We start from the raw sequence: 15,998 nt of genomic DNA on the forward strand, positions 1-15,998 counted from the left end.
GTATACTTCAGGCCTAATAATAATAATAATAATAGTTTATTAAAACACACAGAAACTCAAATGTCTACAACCCACCAAAATAAAAGACCATTTTCAAAAACACCATTTCTAAAAGTAAATTTGTATTTGTGCCTATAATGTTTTGAAAAAAAAATTGTTGAAAATTATCAACTGATAAAACCTGTGCTTCAGGGACCGTATTCATATAACATCTAAGGCTAAAGGTAGCTCTTAACTGACTGAGTTAGATGGTGATTAACACTAAACAGTAGAAAATCAGTCCAGTCTCCCTAGCTGTAAATGTCATTGGCTGTTAAAGTCTTGTGTTGCTTATAATAAATTGACATGTTGATATCATAATGCTCTCAATTACATGTCGATGCATACTGTATGCATTAGTGAGTGTGGTGGTGCTTATGGGGTGACGCTCTGGGATGGGTGAGTATGCGGCGGGGGGGGGGGGGGGGGGGGGGGGTTATATGAGAGTATACTCACTACAAAAAACTAGACTACACCACTGCTGGAGGTTTTACAGGGGGTACATGACTGGGTGTATTTTGGTAGAGTTGGTTAAAATTGGTGTGTCCCTGCCAAGTTGTTTGGGGGTGTAACACTCGCTGGGTGTCTGGGTGTAAAGCTAATCTGGCCTCATTTTCATGCGCATCATACAACATCATAAGGATGTTGCGACGCAGTCTCATTTTGGTCAGTGGGTCTTTAATCAGCTTAATCTCAGTCACTACCTGTTTGCCAAATGTTTGATCAACATCCTTTCCAGCATCTACCAGTGTTTCAGATAATTTTTTTAAAACAGTTACTTTCTCCATTTCAACTTCATTAAATGATTTTTCCTGTAACTTTTGTTTGGACTTATGTGCTCTTTCAGGATTAGTGATTGAAACCTGATGATGCTGGTAGGATGATGAGGCTTCAAGTGAAGTTGATGGTCCAGATGTGAGGTGGGAGATGGATGACTCAGACACATCCTCCTCTGTCTCCTGTTCTTCACCACCCTCATCTGTGATGCTCTGTTCCAAGTCATCCAACTATGATACATTTTTTTTAACATTTTTAAAAAAATATCAGGCATAATAAGTAATGACACAATACATGTTTGTATAGAAAGCTCACAAATTGTATGTAAAAGTTGGAAAGTACTGTAACAACCTTTAGCCAAAACTTACATTCAGTGTAGACTGAGACATACGTTGGACAACAAAAGGTTGTAGAAACTGAAGATTTTTTAAAATCCACTTCTGTCTGGAAGTTAATTCTTTGTCACCGCTGCCACTTGGTTTTAACCGGAGGACTTTCCCATATACACTGTAAAAAATGATTCCGCATTTTAGTTGTTTCAATGTAATTTTGTAAGTTGATACAACTTGTGGTTTCTGAATTTGTTAATTCAACTTAACATGTTAAGTTTTCACTGTCTCAACTAGTCTGCAAGTTGACATAACTAGAGTATTTGCCGCCTCAACTTAAAAACATATGCTGAACCAGTAAGGTTAGTTCTCGTTATTTATCGCGAGATGAGATCACGTGAAGCGCGAAACAAACAGGTCTCTCGCCTTGACTCCTTCATCGGCCATTGCTGGAGAGTTTATCGCAGATGATTTAATTCTTCCACTTTCATCAAATATGGTAAGTAAATATTCGTTAATATGATGTAATAACTTGTAAAATGACATATGAAGTAATCATCCATGTATTGTTCAATATCAACGTTTTTAGATCACATTGGACCGTTGCTAATCCAGTTTTGCCAGTTTAACGTTACGTATATATATATATATATATATATATATATATATATATATATATATATATATATATAGTTAAACTGGCAAAACTGGCATAGCCGTGCTGAATATATATTATGTGAGAGAGACTGATAGCCTAGAGAGCGGGAAATGCATGTCGTGAAAAATAACGTATTTCTACCATGTTTGTTCACTCTCATGTTCAAGTTATTTGCGCCAAAATCAGCAAGTCTAATCACCATTCAGGCAAAGCAGCGTCGACGCGTGAGTAACGTTACGACAACAACGAGCTGACAAATAATGTAACGTTAATTTAATGTAAAACTGTGTGAGTGGTGCGGCAGGATTATCAGAATCCTCCGGTGTTCGAGATGGACGCTCCATAACTGAAAAGTTGTTGTACAGCTGTCTAGTTTTACTTATTAAATGTCGAACTTAAAAGACTGTGGTCAGTTATGTTTAGTTTATTGTGGGAGATTATGTAACTATAGCAACCGCTTAACCGTCGCAGTGTTTTCCCCAGAACTAGTGAAATGCTTAGCAGCTAATACTGTCCTAATAAGGTCTTAATAGTAATGTCAATAAATATATATCCACAAATTTGGTGCTAAACCATTATTGATCTAGTCTTGATCTTGATTGTGTATGTGCACTCGGTTTATTAAATGTTAGTTGACTTAATTGTTCTTTTCTTTTACCCTTGACCAATAAAGTGGAGCAGCAAGTTCTGTTTTTTCAAGACAACCAATGAACGCATTGTCAGAAGGCACTACAAGCTGAAGCACTGCCATCGTGTAAGTAACTGTCTGCTTCCCTGTATCTATAAAGACTGTGTCTGTTCATTTAGAACTGAGTTTGCTCTAAAAAAAAACATTTGTCCAGGGACCATACACAATCTGTCCAGTTCTGTGCTGCAGCTTTTACGTTGAACTGTGATCTTTATGCTTTCTCAGAGACCTGTGGCATTACAGGCAGACAGGAGAGTTAAAAAAGGATCCTCCAGTATCTGCTATGGAAAAAGAGGTGGCCGGTTCTTTTTTTGTGAGAGACAGGTAAAGTCCTACACTGCTGAAAATGGTGTTTAGATGAATATGTAGATATATTATTTTGCAGTGTTTTTTAACATGCTGCTGTTATGTTTGTGTCATTTAATATTAGTTTAGATCAGTGCAGAATTCAACATGCTAATTTCACTGGACCTGAGCAAGTCCTTTTATGAGGGTCTTGACTGGCATCTACCAAAAGTGTTGTGTCTACCGTTCAAGCGCTTTGCTGACATTGCTGAAATGAGGACCATAATCCACAGCCTAGATAAAAATGTAAGTACATATATTTCTACTGTACTTTTTTCATAAACATTATGGGCACTTCCTTTCTTGCCATTTCTGTTGTCGTGCATATTTTTTTATTAGTGCTGCAAAATATTGAAGAAAAAAGTAATATGTCATATGCGTCATATGCGGCCGATAATATGCGTATTAAAAATAAATTAAAATTAGTCACCTTCTAGTCAATCATTTTATAATGACATATTAAGTTTTATCTTTGATAATCAAAATTACATTTTGGAAGAAAAAAGTCCCCTGTGAAATCAATTTCTTTAGGCCTTAAAATATTGTAGCTTGATTGTAACATTTTATAATGCTTCATTTAGTGTACAGATGCAAAATGCCTCCGTTTATTCACAGTGTATAGTATTTGACCTAAGTCTCTCAGTTTAAAGGTTTTTTACAGGATAGTTCATTAAAAAATGAAAGTTCTCTCATCAATTACTCGCCCTCATATTGTTCCAAGCCTGTAAGACCTTTAATCTTCTTCGGAACACTAAATAAGACTTGGTGTACTCATGTTGTGTTTAAGTGGTTGAGCTTCAGTCATGGCTGGACTGGCCATTGGGCATACCGGGCAAATGCCCGGTGGGCCGACGTGCTTTTTGGGCCGATATATCTCATACTCATACTTTTTTTTTTTTAACGGCCCATAAAATTTGTACATCTGCGGCCCATTCGTTTTGTTTTGTTTTGCTTAATTGGCGGCGCTGGGTTTGTGCCGGTTTAATGCATTGGTCAAAGTCAGTGTTAGTTTTTTTTCTGACAGACCAGCCCATGAAACACGTAGATCAGCGGCCCATTGGCTCTTTTCTTGATTGACACTGGGCTGGCCCAATCACAACTTTAAACGAGTGAGCGAGCGTGCAGCAGTGTCAGTGTGTATCTGTCAAAATAGTCAGCGAGATGGAGAAGAAACGCAAGGAATGTGCAGAGAAATAGCGTGAAAAAATAGAACTAGGCCATTAAAGCAGACACTGTAAACTGTGTCAAAATATATGTTTTCTGCCCTTCATCAGCTCCTGTGTGGCAGATGATGATAGTGAGGACGGAGGATCAGGAGAGAGATGAGAGAGTGTAGAGTCCGCGTTAAGCAGCATTACTTTCAAAACACTTAGGCCATGTCATGAGTGTAGATTATTTCCACATCTGCATAGTTGACGATTACCGCAATTCACTAGAAATTTAATAAGAGGCGTTTGTAAACCATGTTTTCCGCCAAAATAAAAGCTTGATGCAGTTTGCGTCAAAATAAAAGATCATGTGCTTATCTCTTTCAAATATAGAAATTGGTACAACACTAATTATGAAAGTTCCCTTTATTTTTTAGTGCATTTGTTTTACAAAATATGGCTATTACTGTCATTGGATTAATATTATAACTATTATTATGTAGTAGGTGTAATGTAAATAGACACTAATAGACCAACTAAAAGAGGTTTGAATTTTTCTTTGTTTAATTTGCACACTGAATATGGGTTGGAGCTTTTAATTTTGAACTCTCAAAGTGCACCAGATTGATGAATTTAACATTAAAATGCAAAAAAAAATCTCACGGGGGAGCATGCCCCCGAACCCCCCTAGAAGGAACGGGGTCACACCACCATAGTTTTAACAAAAAATGCTGTAAGAAACACTTGTATTGCTATGCCAGAGCCACTTATAGCTTGTTTTAGGATTCACCACTGTGGAGTTATAGTTCAACTGTATTAATAAATATCAAATTTGGACTTATTTCATCTGTTAACTCTCACTCGTTCCTATACTCACCCATTACTTGGCATTAGTGGTTTTAATTAATAGGAGTTGGTATGCATAATTAAGGTCGTGCAAAGATGGGTGGTGTTTATGATCATATAGTGGGCCGGTCTGGGCAAAAATGCCCGGGCCGATTTTTTGTCCCAGTCCAGCCCTGGCTTCAGTGTTGTATGTGTGAAAGCACATTTTGAAGTTTGTCATTTTTTAATACCGCACACAGATTCCGAAGAAGACATGATCGGGGCATGACTCTTGGAATCATCACAGTGGTGGAAGATGTGATAGACCCAATTCCATGCAACTCTAGTGATGTGGCCCTTGTAATTGAGGAAGCAGTTGTTCTGCGAGGATTTGGTGACATACAAATGACATTGCTTTATGCTCTCAACATAAACTACCCCAGAAAACACCGAATACACTTTCGAGGTGATTCATGAACATTGGAGCTGATACCTGCAGTGCAAGAGTGCACTCTCTTAAAAATACATTGTTGAATTAAAGATGTTGTTGAGGTAAGGTATGTATTTCTATAAAGAGCCTGTGTTTTCATAAGTATTTTTTTGTTTACCCATGTTTTTACAAGTTCTCTGCATCAAGGGCCTGACATCATTTTCATTGTTTAACTTTGTTTAATTTTACTTGGCTAAAACATATATTAAGATTTCATGTGGTTTAAAGTTATTTCACAGTTAAAGAGGTATTATTAATGTGAAAAATCTTAAAGTGTTAGTTTAACCTAAATTAAAATTATTTTGTTAGATGTTAGATCTCATGTTGCTCCAAACCTAAAAGACCTTTGTTTATCTTTGAAACATAAATTAAAATATTTTTTAAATGAAATCTTTGATCTTTCTGTCCCTCCTTTGACATCCTACTCAACTAGCACTTTCAAGGTCCAGAAAAGACATCCTTAAAGTAATCCAAGTGACGTCAGTGGTTTATATATTTGTTTACATGCAGCAGTGTCAGCTTTCGCGTCGACACAAGAATCATGTGCTGCTATGTTCTTGTAAACATTTGATGGAGAAAACTATTTGATAAATAAAATGGAATGAAACACTGACAGTGCTTCATAAAACTTAGGTTAAACCACTGGAGTCACTTGGATTACTTTAAGGATGTCTTTTCTGGACCTTGAAAGTGCTAGTTGCTTAGGCTGTCAAAGGAGGGCCAGAAAGCTCACCGATTTTATTAAAAAGATCTTCATTTTTCTACCAACAATGGAAAGTATTAACAGGTATTAACAGGTGAGCAACTTTTTTTTGTGTGAACTGAGACTTTAAGATTTTTCACATAAATATACCCCCTTAACTGTGAAATAACTTTAAAACACATGAAATCTTAATATATGTTTTAGCCAAGTAAAAATTAAAAAAATTAAGCAATGAGAATGCATGTCAGGCCATCAATGCTGAAAACTTGTACAAACATGAAAAAAATCCCACATTTTTCAAATACATTTTTATCTTTAAACTTCATGCAGTTGTGATATAATTGTATTCCTTTGAATATGTTAACAGTTTATTCTTAACATTTATTGATTTGTAAGGAACAATAAAACCATTTGTATGGAAAAATCTGTTATTTATTTGGTTGAGTGTGCTATATTGCAAGTTGAGAAAATATGCTAAATTAAGTTCAATGAACATACACTTTAGTACAGATAACTTGAAAATGTAAGTTATCGTATTTCAACTAATATTTAGAAGTCCAGGTAACTTGAACATGTAAGTTATTGTATTTCAACTAATCTTTACAAGTCCAGGTAACTTGAAAATGTAAGTTATCGTATTTCAACTAATATTTAGAAGTCCAGGTAACTTGAACATGTAAGTTATTGTATTTCAACTAATCTTTACAAGTCCAGGTAACTTGAAAATGTAAGTTATCGTATTTCAACTAATATTTAGAAGTCCAGGTAACTTGAACATGTAAGTTATCGTATTTCAACTAATATTTAGAAGTCCAGGTAACTTGAACATGTAAGTTATTGTATTTCAACTAATCTTTACAAGTCCAGGTAACTTGAAAATGTAAGTTATCGTATTTCAACTAATATTTAGAAGTCCAGGTAACTTGAAAATGTAAGTTATTGTATTTCAACTAATCTTTACAAGTCCAGGTAACTTGAAATAAGTTGTTGGCTCAACTATTTTAACTATGTCAACTAAACTTTTTAAGTTGAACATACTTAGTAGATTAAGTCAATAAAACTTAACTGAGTCAAAGCAAAAAAATAACTAAAAAATGTAAGTTGAGTGAACAAATTTTTTTTTACTGTGTTCGGAGGGAAGCAGCTTTTATTTGGACCTCACCGGCTGTAGGAAAGAAATCAGATTACTAATCTAGCACATGTAAAATCTAGTCTATGTAACGTTACACGCATACATACATACATACACACACCTGGGCTTGAGTCACTTTCGGGCCCTACCTTCTATACATTACTTTAAATAGAACAAAATGATACATACACAAGCTATGTATTAGAGCTACAAAATTCTGGATAAACTGAGAATAAAAATAGAGATCACGATTCTGAACAAACAACTAAACAAAATAACATAATTTATGTTAATTACTGAAGTCTATTAAAAAGTCATTTGTCGTCATCTGGTGGCATAACAATATAATCGATCCAATCGTTATTTGAAGTGCAAAGCTACTTTCAAAAGGTGACTGGTACCATAGACAGTGTTACATGTTAAAAAACGTAATAATTTATTTATATGACCACCGATTGAAGTTATTTTCCAATAAATAAATAATGATTAAAAAAGTTCAAAGTGATCATAAGTTTATTGCAATGCAGAAATGTCTTGGTCAGAATGAGAATAAAACACTTATTTACATGGAAAATATGTTTTGATCGTGGCATTTCTTTGAGATTTAGAATCCAGTATTCCTATAGGCTAATTATTGTTTCTTTTATGAATTTAATAAAGAACTCTGTCTCGTATTCTGTCCAAACGATCCATGTAGGCTACTTTTGTGTCCATTCGTTTTTCCTTTTTTAACCCGTAATTGAAAACGAAAAATGAACGGTTGTTGTCTTTTTAAAACGCAAAGTTGAACACCAACATTTTAATTTGAACTGGCTACACCAACTGCTGCGCAAAAAAGTAAATATCGACGAATTTTCAGATTTTTGTTTATGACTTTTTGCCCCTTTATTAAACATTTAAAATATTCACAAATTAATATGGAAAACATGTCGATTTTACTGGTTTTCAAAGGCCAAATTAGAACCTGGAATTGATGTTTTTCCCGCAGTGCTGAATGAGAAGAGCCATAATATTATTAATAAACTATTGCTTTGGCTAAAATCACATCTCCATCTCCGCTAAGCAGATGCGCTTTTAGAGAGAAATGCACATTTCATACGGATTAATCAGAAGGTATTAGCTTTCGATTCGAATTTGTTCGTTTTAAAGTGGACATTTCAAGCTTTAGCCTACATAGGCTATATTTTGTTTCAGTTCTCGCGCTCCAGTTTACGGAGATCATGAAAGTGCGTCTGATTGTTTTCTTTTATTTTACAAAAGCACAACGTTTTCTTGTTATTGTGAGTTTACACAAATAAAAGTAGTTGGGTATAATGTATTATTATTTTCTGTATGACCAGAAATGATAGAGTATTTTAAGTTGTTTCCACTGTTGATAGGAAAATGCAAGTGTTCGCGGCCGCGCCTCCGTGCCATGCAGTGCGCGCTCCACACTCAGCTTTGTTCCTTTCTTGCATAAACGCGTCTTCTAAATATAGCCTATTAAATGTTATAATTAAATAATATAAAATTATTATTATTTGCGTAGCTATACATGGACCTCAAACACACCGCGTCTTCTAACTGTGGTGACTGTAAATGCGCAAAAACTGTTTCCATTGCAGTTTTGCGAAATATTCCTTTTTCGAATTGCCTGAAAAACCACCTCATGTGAGCGTAAAACCTCAAGATGACTGACATTTAATTTAGCTAATTAAATTACATTTTTTCATTGCAGGGCAGGGCCAGGTAACAATGCTAGACCAATCAACAAACTTTAAATGAAAAATTAAATGACTGACATATTATTGAAAAACTCAAACGTAAACGGGCGGGGCCCCCTATTGGGCGGGGCCCATGGGCTTGAGCCCAGTCAAGCCCAATGGTAAGTCCGGCCTTGCACACACACACACACACACACACACTTACTCACTCACATAATACACACACATAAACCCACTCATTCACACACACTCACTCACTCACTCTCGTTCGCTCATTCACACACACACACACACACACACAAACACTCTCGCTCACTCATTCACACACACTCTCTCGCTCATTCACACACTCGCTCACTCATTCACACACTCTCGCTCGCTCGCTCATTCACACACACACACACACTCTCGCTCATTCACACACACTCTTGCTCGCTCGCTCATTCACACACACTCACGCATTCTCACTCGTAACACACATACATAATCACACTCACACAAACCAGTTTCTCTATAGCGAGTACAATTTAATGAATGATTAGTTAACGTTAGCTTAATGCTAATTCCAGTCAGTTACTCACCGGGTTGCTGAAGTACTTCTGCTATTTTTCGCCAGCATTTTTCTTTTTTAATTCTGTCATGGTAATCTCTCGATGAAACATCATACAGGCAGGAGTACTGTTGCCACATCTCCACGAACCTTTCCTCCATTTCATAATTCCACTTAACACCATCGTCTCTATTTCGTTTCGGCATTTTTGAAAGCTGTGTATGGAAATGCGTCTGTGCTCCTATTGGTCAATGTCACACGTGAAAGAACCCGTCGTGGAGGACCGAAAAAAAAATTAAACATGCTAGTCTTTTTGTCGTGGTGTCGTGAAGCATCGCAGACGCAACGTAGGCTGTCGCCCGCTATGACACACTATACGAGATGAAACGATCGAATCTTGCGTCCCGACGCCCGTTGTCGTATACGAATTCCCACGACACTCTAAGGTCAAACGGATCGTGGCAAAATCGTGCTAAAATCGTGTAATCTGAACCAGGCATAAGCTACATCATTGAATGATTCTGATTGGCTAAGAAATTGATAAACATAGTAATTTTCCACACATATTCACCTTTTTCCTCACTTCTCCGTGGGGGGCGCCATAGCGGTGAGCGACTTCCGGTAAGATGCTCTCAACTTCCGTTTAGTAATTGTCATCAGCTAGACGACGTTACTTGTGATGGCAAATAGTGGAGGCTCTGGGAGAATTTGTTCCGTTAAAGGCTGTCACAACAGCTACAGAAAGCTAAAAAAACTTCTGGATAATGAGTGTTACGACCACAAGCCAGCAACAAGAGCGGAATGTACATGTCCAAAACCGTTTAAATTCCACAGGATGCCATCTGACGACGAGGGCAAAAGAAAATGGCTCGCAGCACTTAATTTGAAATTTCCGCCCCGTAACATCCATGTATGCTCATTCCACTTTGTGGACAGACAACCAACAATGGAAAATCCATATCCTGAACTTTGGTTTGGATATGATCGTCCATTAAGGAAGAAGAGAAGACGACGAACTTGTCCGGACGAAGGTGAGACTAACGTTATTCATTAATGTAATTTACAAGGCTAACGTGTGGATCTGCACAATTATCGAAATGTGGTTTATGATACGGATACAGTATTTTCAGTACAAAGTTCTCATGGCTTGACGGTGTGCTTAAACGTCTTTTTGAAACCAGCGTTTCCTTCAGCACTTCAGTATGTTAAAGGAGAACTCGGCAACTCTAGCGAACTCTAGTCACTTCTTCGCTGATTTTCCCTTTTGTTGTCACATGTTTTCCCCACGAGCTCCCCCTACAGCTGTGGGGGGGCGTATATTTCACAACACAGTCGTAAAAAACTCACTTGCGGCGGCCTCCTCCCCCTCTCTACCGCTGCTCTTGTGCGTTTGTTATGATCGGAGCAAGCCAACTGTATCGTGTGGAGCTATGTCTACCGAGGTGGGTAATCTGGTAATACATCATACATGCGTGTGTGTTTATGTCGAATTGCCGAAAAGCAATTCGTGTTTCGTGCTCGTTCTCGTTCTCGCTTTCGCTTCTCACGAGACTTCCAATTTCTATCTTGCCGGGACGGTAGTCCCCAAGTTTCAAGGTTGGTTTTCCGCCTGGGAACGCTGGGGGGAGCGGGGGAAGTCACCAATATCACCAGAACAGGTTGTTTAACCATCCAAATGATTTCTAGACAGTTTTATTAAGTTAAAAAAGTTACCAAGTTCTCCTTTAACTTTTAGCATAAGTGTGTTCATTTAACAAATGACTCTTTAGCATCGGCTCTTTAAATGAACCATTCTGACTCCCACACTCGTGTGTTATAGTGTTTTGATTCATTATAACGAATCGTTCAAATGAGTCAACTTTACGCTCCACTTTAAGTGTCAATACAGCGCAGTTTAGGTGCTATATGATGTTTTTAGTCAAAGAGCAGCTGCAGCAATAAGAGATCTTAAATCTTATCACAGCTTAAATAGCAATGTTTCACAAAATAATACCTATAAGTGATTGTTTATAAGCTCATTACAGAATGTGGGAAAAACTCAGCATTTGGTACTTCATACATGCCATTTAAAAGTGTATTAGTGCCAAACTAAAATTCTGCATGATTATATTCTAAAATATATTATATTATTGATTGACTAACTTTTTTTATTGTATACATTTTTCAAAAAATCACTTGAAATATAACATGATGACCCAGCTAATCGTAGATTAAAATGGTTTGTCTGTTTAAAGGAGCTGGTGTTTACCAAGAGCACACTGAAAATGATGAAGGGAGGCCTGGAGAAGAGAGTCTTGCATCGGTCCCCACGCCCATGCAATTAAATGTTGATGACCACGCCTGTACATCTATAAACTCTGCCTCTGTTGGTACACAATGGGAAGACCACATCTTCGAGGAGCATTGTTATATCAAGAGACACAGTGTAACTTATGTAAACCAGTCAACACAGTGTGATACAGTCAAGCCTCTTACTCTGGTGAACGACTCTGACTCAAATCTGTACACCGGGCTCCCACTTCACACATTTCATACCCTTGTAGCTGTTCTGCGTCCCCATGCGAATGAGGCATACCAGACTGAAGTTGAACAGCAGATCTTGCTCACACTAATGAAGCTGAAATTAAACCTTTTGATAGAAGACCTAGCCATTCGATTTTGTATATCAGTGAGTCAAGTGAGCAGGATCATTTCTTTTTGGATTGACACCATGGCTGTAGTCTTGAAGGACCTGATACCATGGCTCCCCAAAGAAACAATAAGGGCCACAACACCAGAGGCGTTTAAGCAACATTATCATAATGTTACCTGTATCTTAGACTGCAGTGAAAGTGAAATCCAAAAACCAAGGAACCTTGACTCGAGGTCTGAATCGTACAGCCACTACTATGCATGCAACACTATCAAATACTTAGTGGCTATTGCAACTTGTGGTCTAGTAATGTTCATATCAGCAGCATATGGGGGCCGCTGTAGTGACAAATTTATCACATGTGACTCTGGCATTCTTGAAAACCTCAAACCAGGTGATGAAGTGATGGCGGATAGGGGTTTTTTGATAAGAGATTTATTGTATGAAAGACAAGTCAACTTGATAATTCCTCACTTCGCCAACCAAACACAGCTGACAGAAGAAAAAGTCACGTGCAGTCGCAGGATTGCAAATGTAAGGATACATGTTGAACCTGCAATTAGGAGACTGAAAGTATACAAGGTTTTGTCACAAACCTTGCCTATCACCCTTATGCCAAAGATTGATAAAATTCTGCGTATATGTGCAGCTTTAGTGAATTTGCATGGTGACCTGATCCGTGAAGCAGAAAATTAATGCTCACACTGCATGTAGTCAAATTTGTACATATGTATTTAATCACAATACTTCACATTTTTAATCTAAACAAATCTTCTAATCTCAATGTTTTCCATTTTTGTTTACAATGTACATATACTTGTTAATTATTTGTTTTAATTACCTTACGAAACTTAACAATGGCAAAACCAGTAAACAAGGAACTAATTTCAAATAAATTCAGAATGGTTTTGAAAACTTGCCTTGACTCATTGTCTGAATTTTTTTCCTCCTACATGTCCGGATCTATACACTTTTTGTTTTACTGTTTGTTAGTCTTTTTTACCAGTAGTTTATCATTTTCTGACATTTTGTAGGTATTTGCCATTCAGTTTGAGTCGTCCGGCATTGAATTCATCCACTACTCTAGGAAGCATCACAGAGAAGTAGAAGCCTCTGAGACGCGTAACCTGCTCTGCTAAATACTCTGCATCATATGGTACATTTATCAGAATGTGTTCCTTTGATGACCAGACAAGTAGTTTTGCCATTCTCAGCCCAGTACAAAACATGCCTAATTGTATCTGTTTGTAGTAGCCCCTGACTCCGTTTCTCTGTAATTCAGGCTTCCCATCAACTACTTTGATGTCACTATAATTCATAGTAAAATGGTCAGCTAGAGAGGTGGTGTTGTTCTCAAGGATAGGGCACTTTATTTCCAGAAGTTCCACACCATGTATTATGCCATCAGGGCTTGCAGACAGCCATGGCTCTGTCAGGCTGACTCTGGTACCTGAAAGGGGCACCTGTAGACCTTGTTCGACAAGAAGGTTTCGAGCTATTACCTCTTTCTCACTCCCATACTTTGTAGCTGCATTACCCCGAAAGGTAGGGAAGAGATGCTCTCTCATGAATTTATCAGGATTTGTTGTTGCTCGTACTGGTACACCTTTAGCTGAACTAGCAGTGATCCGTATCTGTCTTGCACTATACCAAACCTCTGACAAGCTCTGATTTTGTGTTTGAATCTCCAATACAGCAGCCTGGTCGCTGTTCATCTCTATGTAGTTGCTGTAAAATGCTTTACATTTACTGCAAGTCAAAGTCTCCCCATGTGGCTGGTGGAGTTCTATGCTATCAATGTCATCTGCTTGCTCTGGTACATTTGCATTGTAGCACTTTTCTAAAAGACTATTTTTTAGTTCAAACAGAGCTTTTGTATCTGAAGAACTGACTCTATCTCTGAAGTCATGATGTGTCATAGCATGGTGTAGATGCTAGCCTTTCTCCCTCCTTTGCTGATGACGCACCATATACTTCCTCAGCTCTGTGATGTTTAAATGTTATCTGGCTGATTCGTTTCTGTTCATGATTTCTTCTGGTCCCTGCATTCCATCTACGCTGCTCATCAGTGCAAGATATCCCTGTCATACCACTGACCACTGCATTCTGCACCTTTCAAAAATCACAAAATAGTACTGTGCAATAAGTGAAAAAGTTAATATCACAGTACTACCACATTAGCACTAAAAGCTAAATAATTGTAATGTAATTTCATTTATTATTGTTTAAATATTGTGTAAAAATAAATTATTTACGTTGAATCACGCTGCACATACAGACTATTTAAATGTATTTACTGTACTAGCAATGTTGCTCTATTTATTTTATTTGATTCAACTTTATTGTCATACTCATTACACAAGTACAGGTACAAGGCAATGAAATGCAGTTAGGATCCAACCAGAAGTGCAATAGCAGCAAGTGCAAAAGGTTGCATAAGTGCAAGACATAGATATGTACTGAATATATTCATAAACAATGAACATAATATACAGACGGCTATTACTATAAACAAAATTTTACAAATAGATATATACTATATTTACCTTCCACAACACAGCAGCAGCATGGCTACAAGACCTACCAGGGCCAGCAACGCAAGAGCATCCAGCTGTTTCCACTACTCCGTTATTTTGTATCATAACCCACGCAATGTGATTGGATTTATTTATGGTCTGACTCGGCTCTACCTCCGCTTTTAAGAATGTGAACTGCTGATGAGTATGGCAAAGAATTCGACCAATTTTGTTACTGTGTAAATAGTTGTATGCTTCCGTGCTTTTATAATTTCTAAGCTCCTCGCCGTCGACACCCTCAGACAAAACAAGATAATTGAATATGTCAACATATGTGACTGCTGGCCATTGTTTCATATCATCAATCCAGGAGGCGGCGCTTGTCAGCTTCTTAGGATGAGGGACAGACAAAGTTTCGTTTTTTACGGTCTTCGTTAAGTAGTCTAGTCCGTGCTGCCACCGCGAACTAATGTTGACATTGCTTGTTGCCATTATGTAAAAAAAATGATGTAAAACAGTTTATAACTTTCGTTTGGGATCTGTCCAATAACGGCTACTTAAACGCGTCAAGCCGCAAACCGGAAGTTCCGAGCATCCTGCCTACGCGCACGCGCAAAGCCTAACGGGTATTTTCGCGTTCCGTGAAAAAGGTGAATACAGATAGACAGAAGCATATCTCCATAGATTATGCCGCTGACACTCAGACCCTGAAGTCAGGCACGTCATGACCTTCCAGGTCGCAGATTTTGGGTGGCTGGGTGCCAGCATGTCTCGAACAACAACTCTGTCAATCTCCAATAATGCCAGTGGTTCCTTAACCTGTAAGCAAGAAGACTAACACACACACCGACACACATCTTTTCCAAGGTTGGATTTGGCCAGGCTCTAACTATAAACAGGAGTCTTGTCTCAAAACATTAAGATAACAAGTTCTTTCTCTCAGGATAGGACACTTTAGTCTAAATGGAAAATACAGGCTTTAACTTACAAATGGTCCCTTAAACTATAGACTTCAATGACCCCTATATGTTTTAACACATTGAAGACCTTTCTCAAACACAAAACCAGTCCCTATTTAATTTCTGGAAGCCAGGATAAATAGGCAAGCAATGTTACTGCATTCAAATATCAAATACAGACATTAAAGAATACATGAAAAGAACATTTCAGTAATCACACTGGTAACTTCTATAACAAAGTAGAATCTCCAGAGAAGTCATTCAACTCATGTGATATTTAGAAGGAAAAGTATTGATTAATACCTTGATTATCACTCATTACATTGAAGCAGCAGTGGATTCCAATTCCAATCCGGCGCGAGCTAACTAATGAGCATGTTTTCACCTGCAGAGCAGGTGAGTTTAATCATGGAATGTAATGAACAGCATAGTGCAGAACCAAACATTTTAAACACTGCCCGAGCTAAGGGACTGTCCCTAAACTCTCGATACAGACCCCAGTGA

At 37.7% G+C, this 15,998-nt stretch overlaps 2 protein-coding genes across 3 annotated transcripts; both read left to right on the forward strand.

Annotated features, from left to right (window-relative positions):
- Nucleotides 1–1,322: 1,322 nt before the first annotated feature.
- LOC311085250 (uncharacterized protein) lies at nucleotides 1,323–5,716 on the forward strand. 2 transcript variants are annotated; one of them, XM_084117681.1, is made up of 5 exons: nucleotides 1,323–1,644; nucleotides 2,477–2,557; nucleotides 2,717–2,815; nucleotides 2,927–3,082; nucleotides 5,070–5,716. In XM_084117681.1, exons 1-5 carry the CDS (start codon nucleotides 1,642–1,644, stop codon nucleotides 5,085–5,087), a joined length of 357 nt encoding a protein of 118 aa, XP_083973807.1. In that variant the 5' UTR covers nucleotides 1,323–1,641; the 3' UTR covers nucleotides 5,088–5,716. The 2 variants fall into 2 exon arrangements, with proteins under 2 accessions (XP_083973807.1, XP_083973806.1); XM_084117680.1 differs by lacking the exon at nucleotides 1,323–1,644 and adding an exon at nucleotides 1,919–2,027.
- Nucleotides 5,717–9,915: 4,199 nt separating this feature from the next.
- Nucleotides 9,916–13,282, forward strand: LOC311085088 (uncharacterized protein). Its single transcript, XM_084117501.1, has 2 exons — nucleotides 9,916–10,418; nucleotides 11,622–13,282. Exons 1-2 carry the CDS (start codon nucleotides 10,067–10,069, stop codon nucleotides 12,713–12,715), a joined length of 1,446 nt encoding a protein of 481 aa, XP_083973627.1. The 5' UTR covers nucleotides 9,916–10,066; the 3' UTR covers nucleotides 12,716–13,282.
- Nucleotides 13,283–15,998: the final 2,716 nt, after the last annotated feature.

Source organism: Abramis brama (assembly GCF_963993115.1).
Source record: "Abramis brama genome assembly, chromosome: 6".
Classification (NCBI taxonomy): Eukaryota; Metazoa; Chordata; class Actinopteri; order Cypriniformes; family Leuciscidae; genus Abramis; species Abramis brama.

Coding starts and splice junctions, on each gene's coding strand:
- LOC311085088 (XM_084117501.1), top strand. CDS start 10,067: ATGGCAAATAGTGGAGGCTCTGGGAGAATTTGTTCCGTTAAAGGCTGT. Junction 10,419..11,621: donor ACGAACTTGTCCGGACGAAG/GTGAGACTAACG, acceptor GTCTGTTTAAAG/GAGCTGGTGTTTACCAAGAG.
- LOC311085250 (XM_084117680.1), top strand. CDS start 1,962: ATGTTCAAGTTATTTGCGCCAAAATCAGCAAGTCTAATCACCATTCAG. Junction 2,028..2,476: donor AGGCAAAGCAGCGTCGACGC/GTGAGTAACGTT, acceptor TGACCAATAAAG/TGGAGCAGCAAGTTCTGTTT. Junction 2,816..2,926: donor TCTTTTTTTGTGAGAGACAG/GTAAAGTCCTAC, acceptor ATATTAGTTTAG/ATCAGTGCAGAATTCAACAT.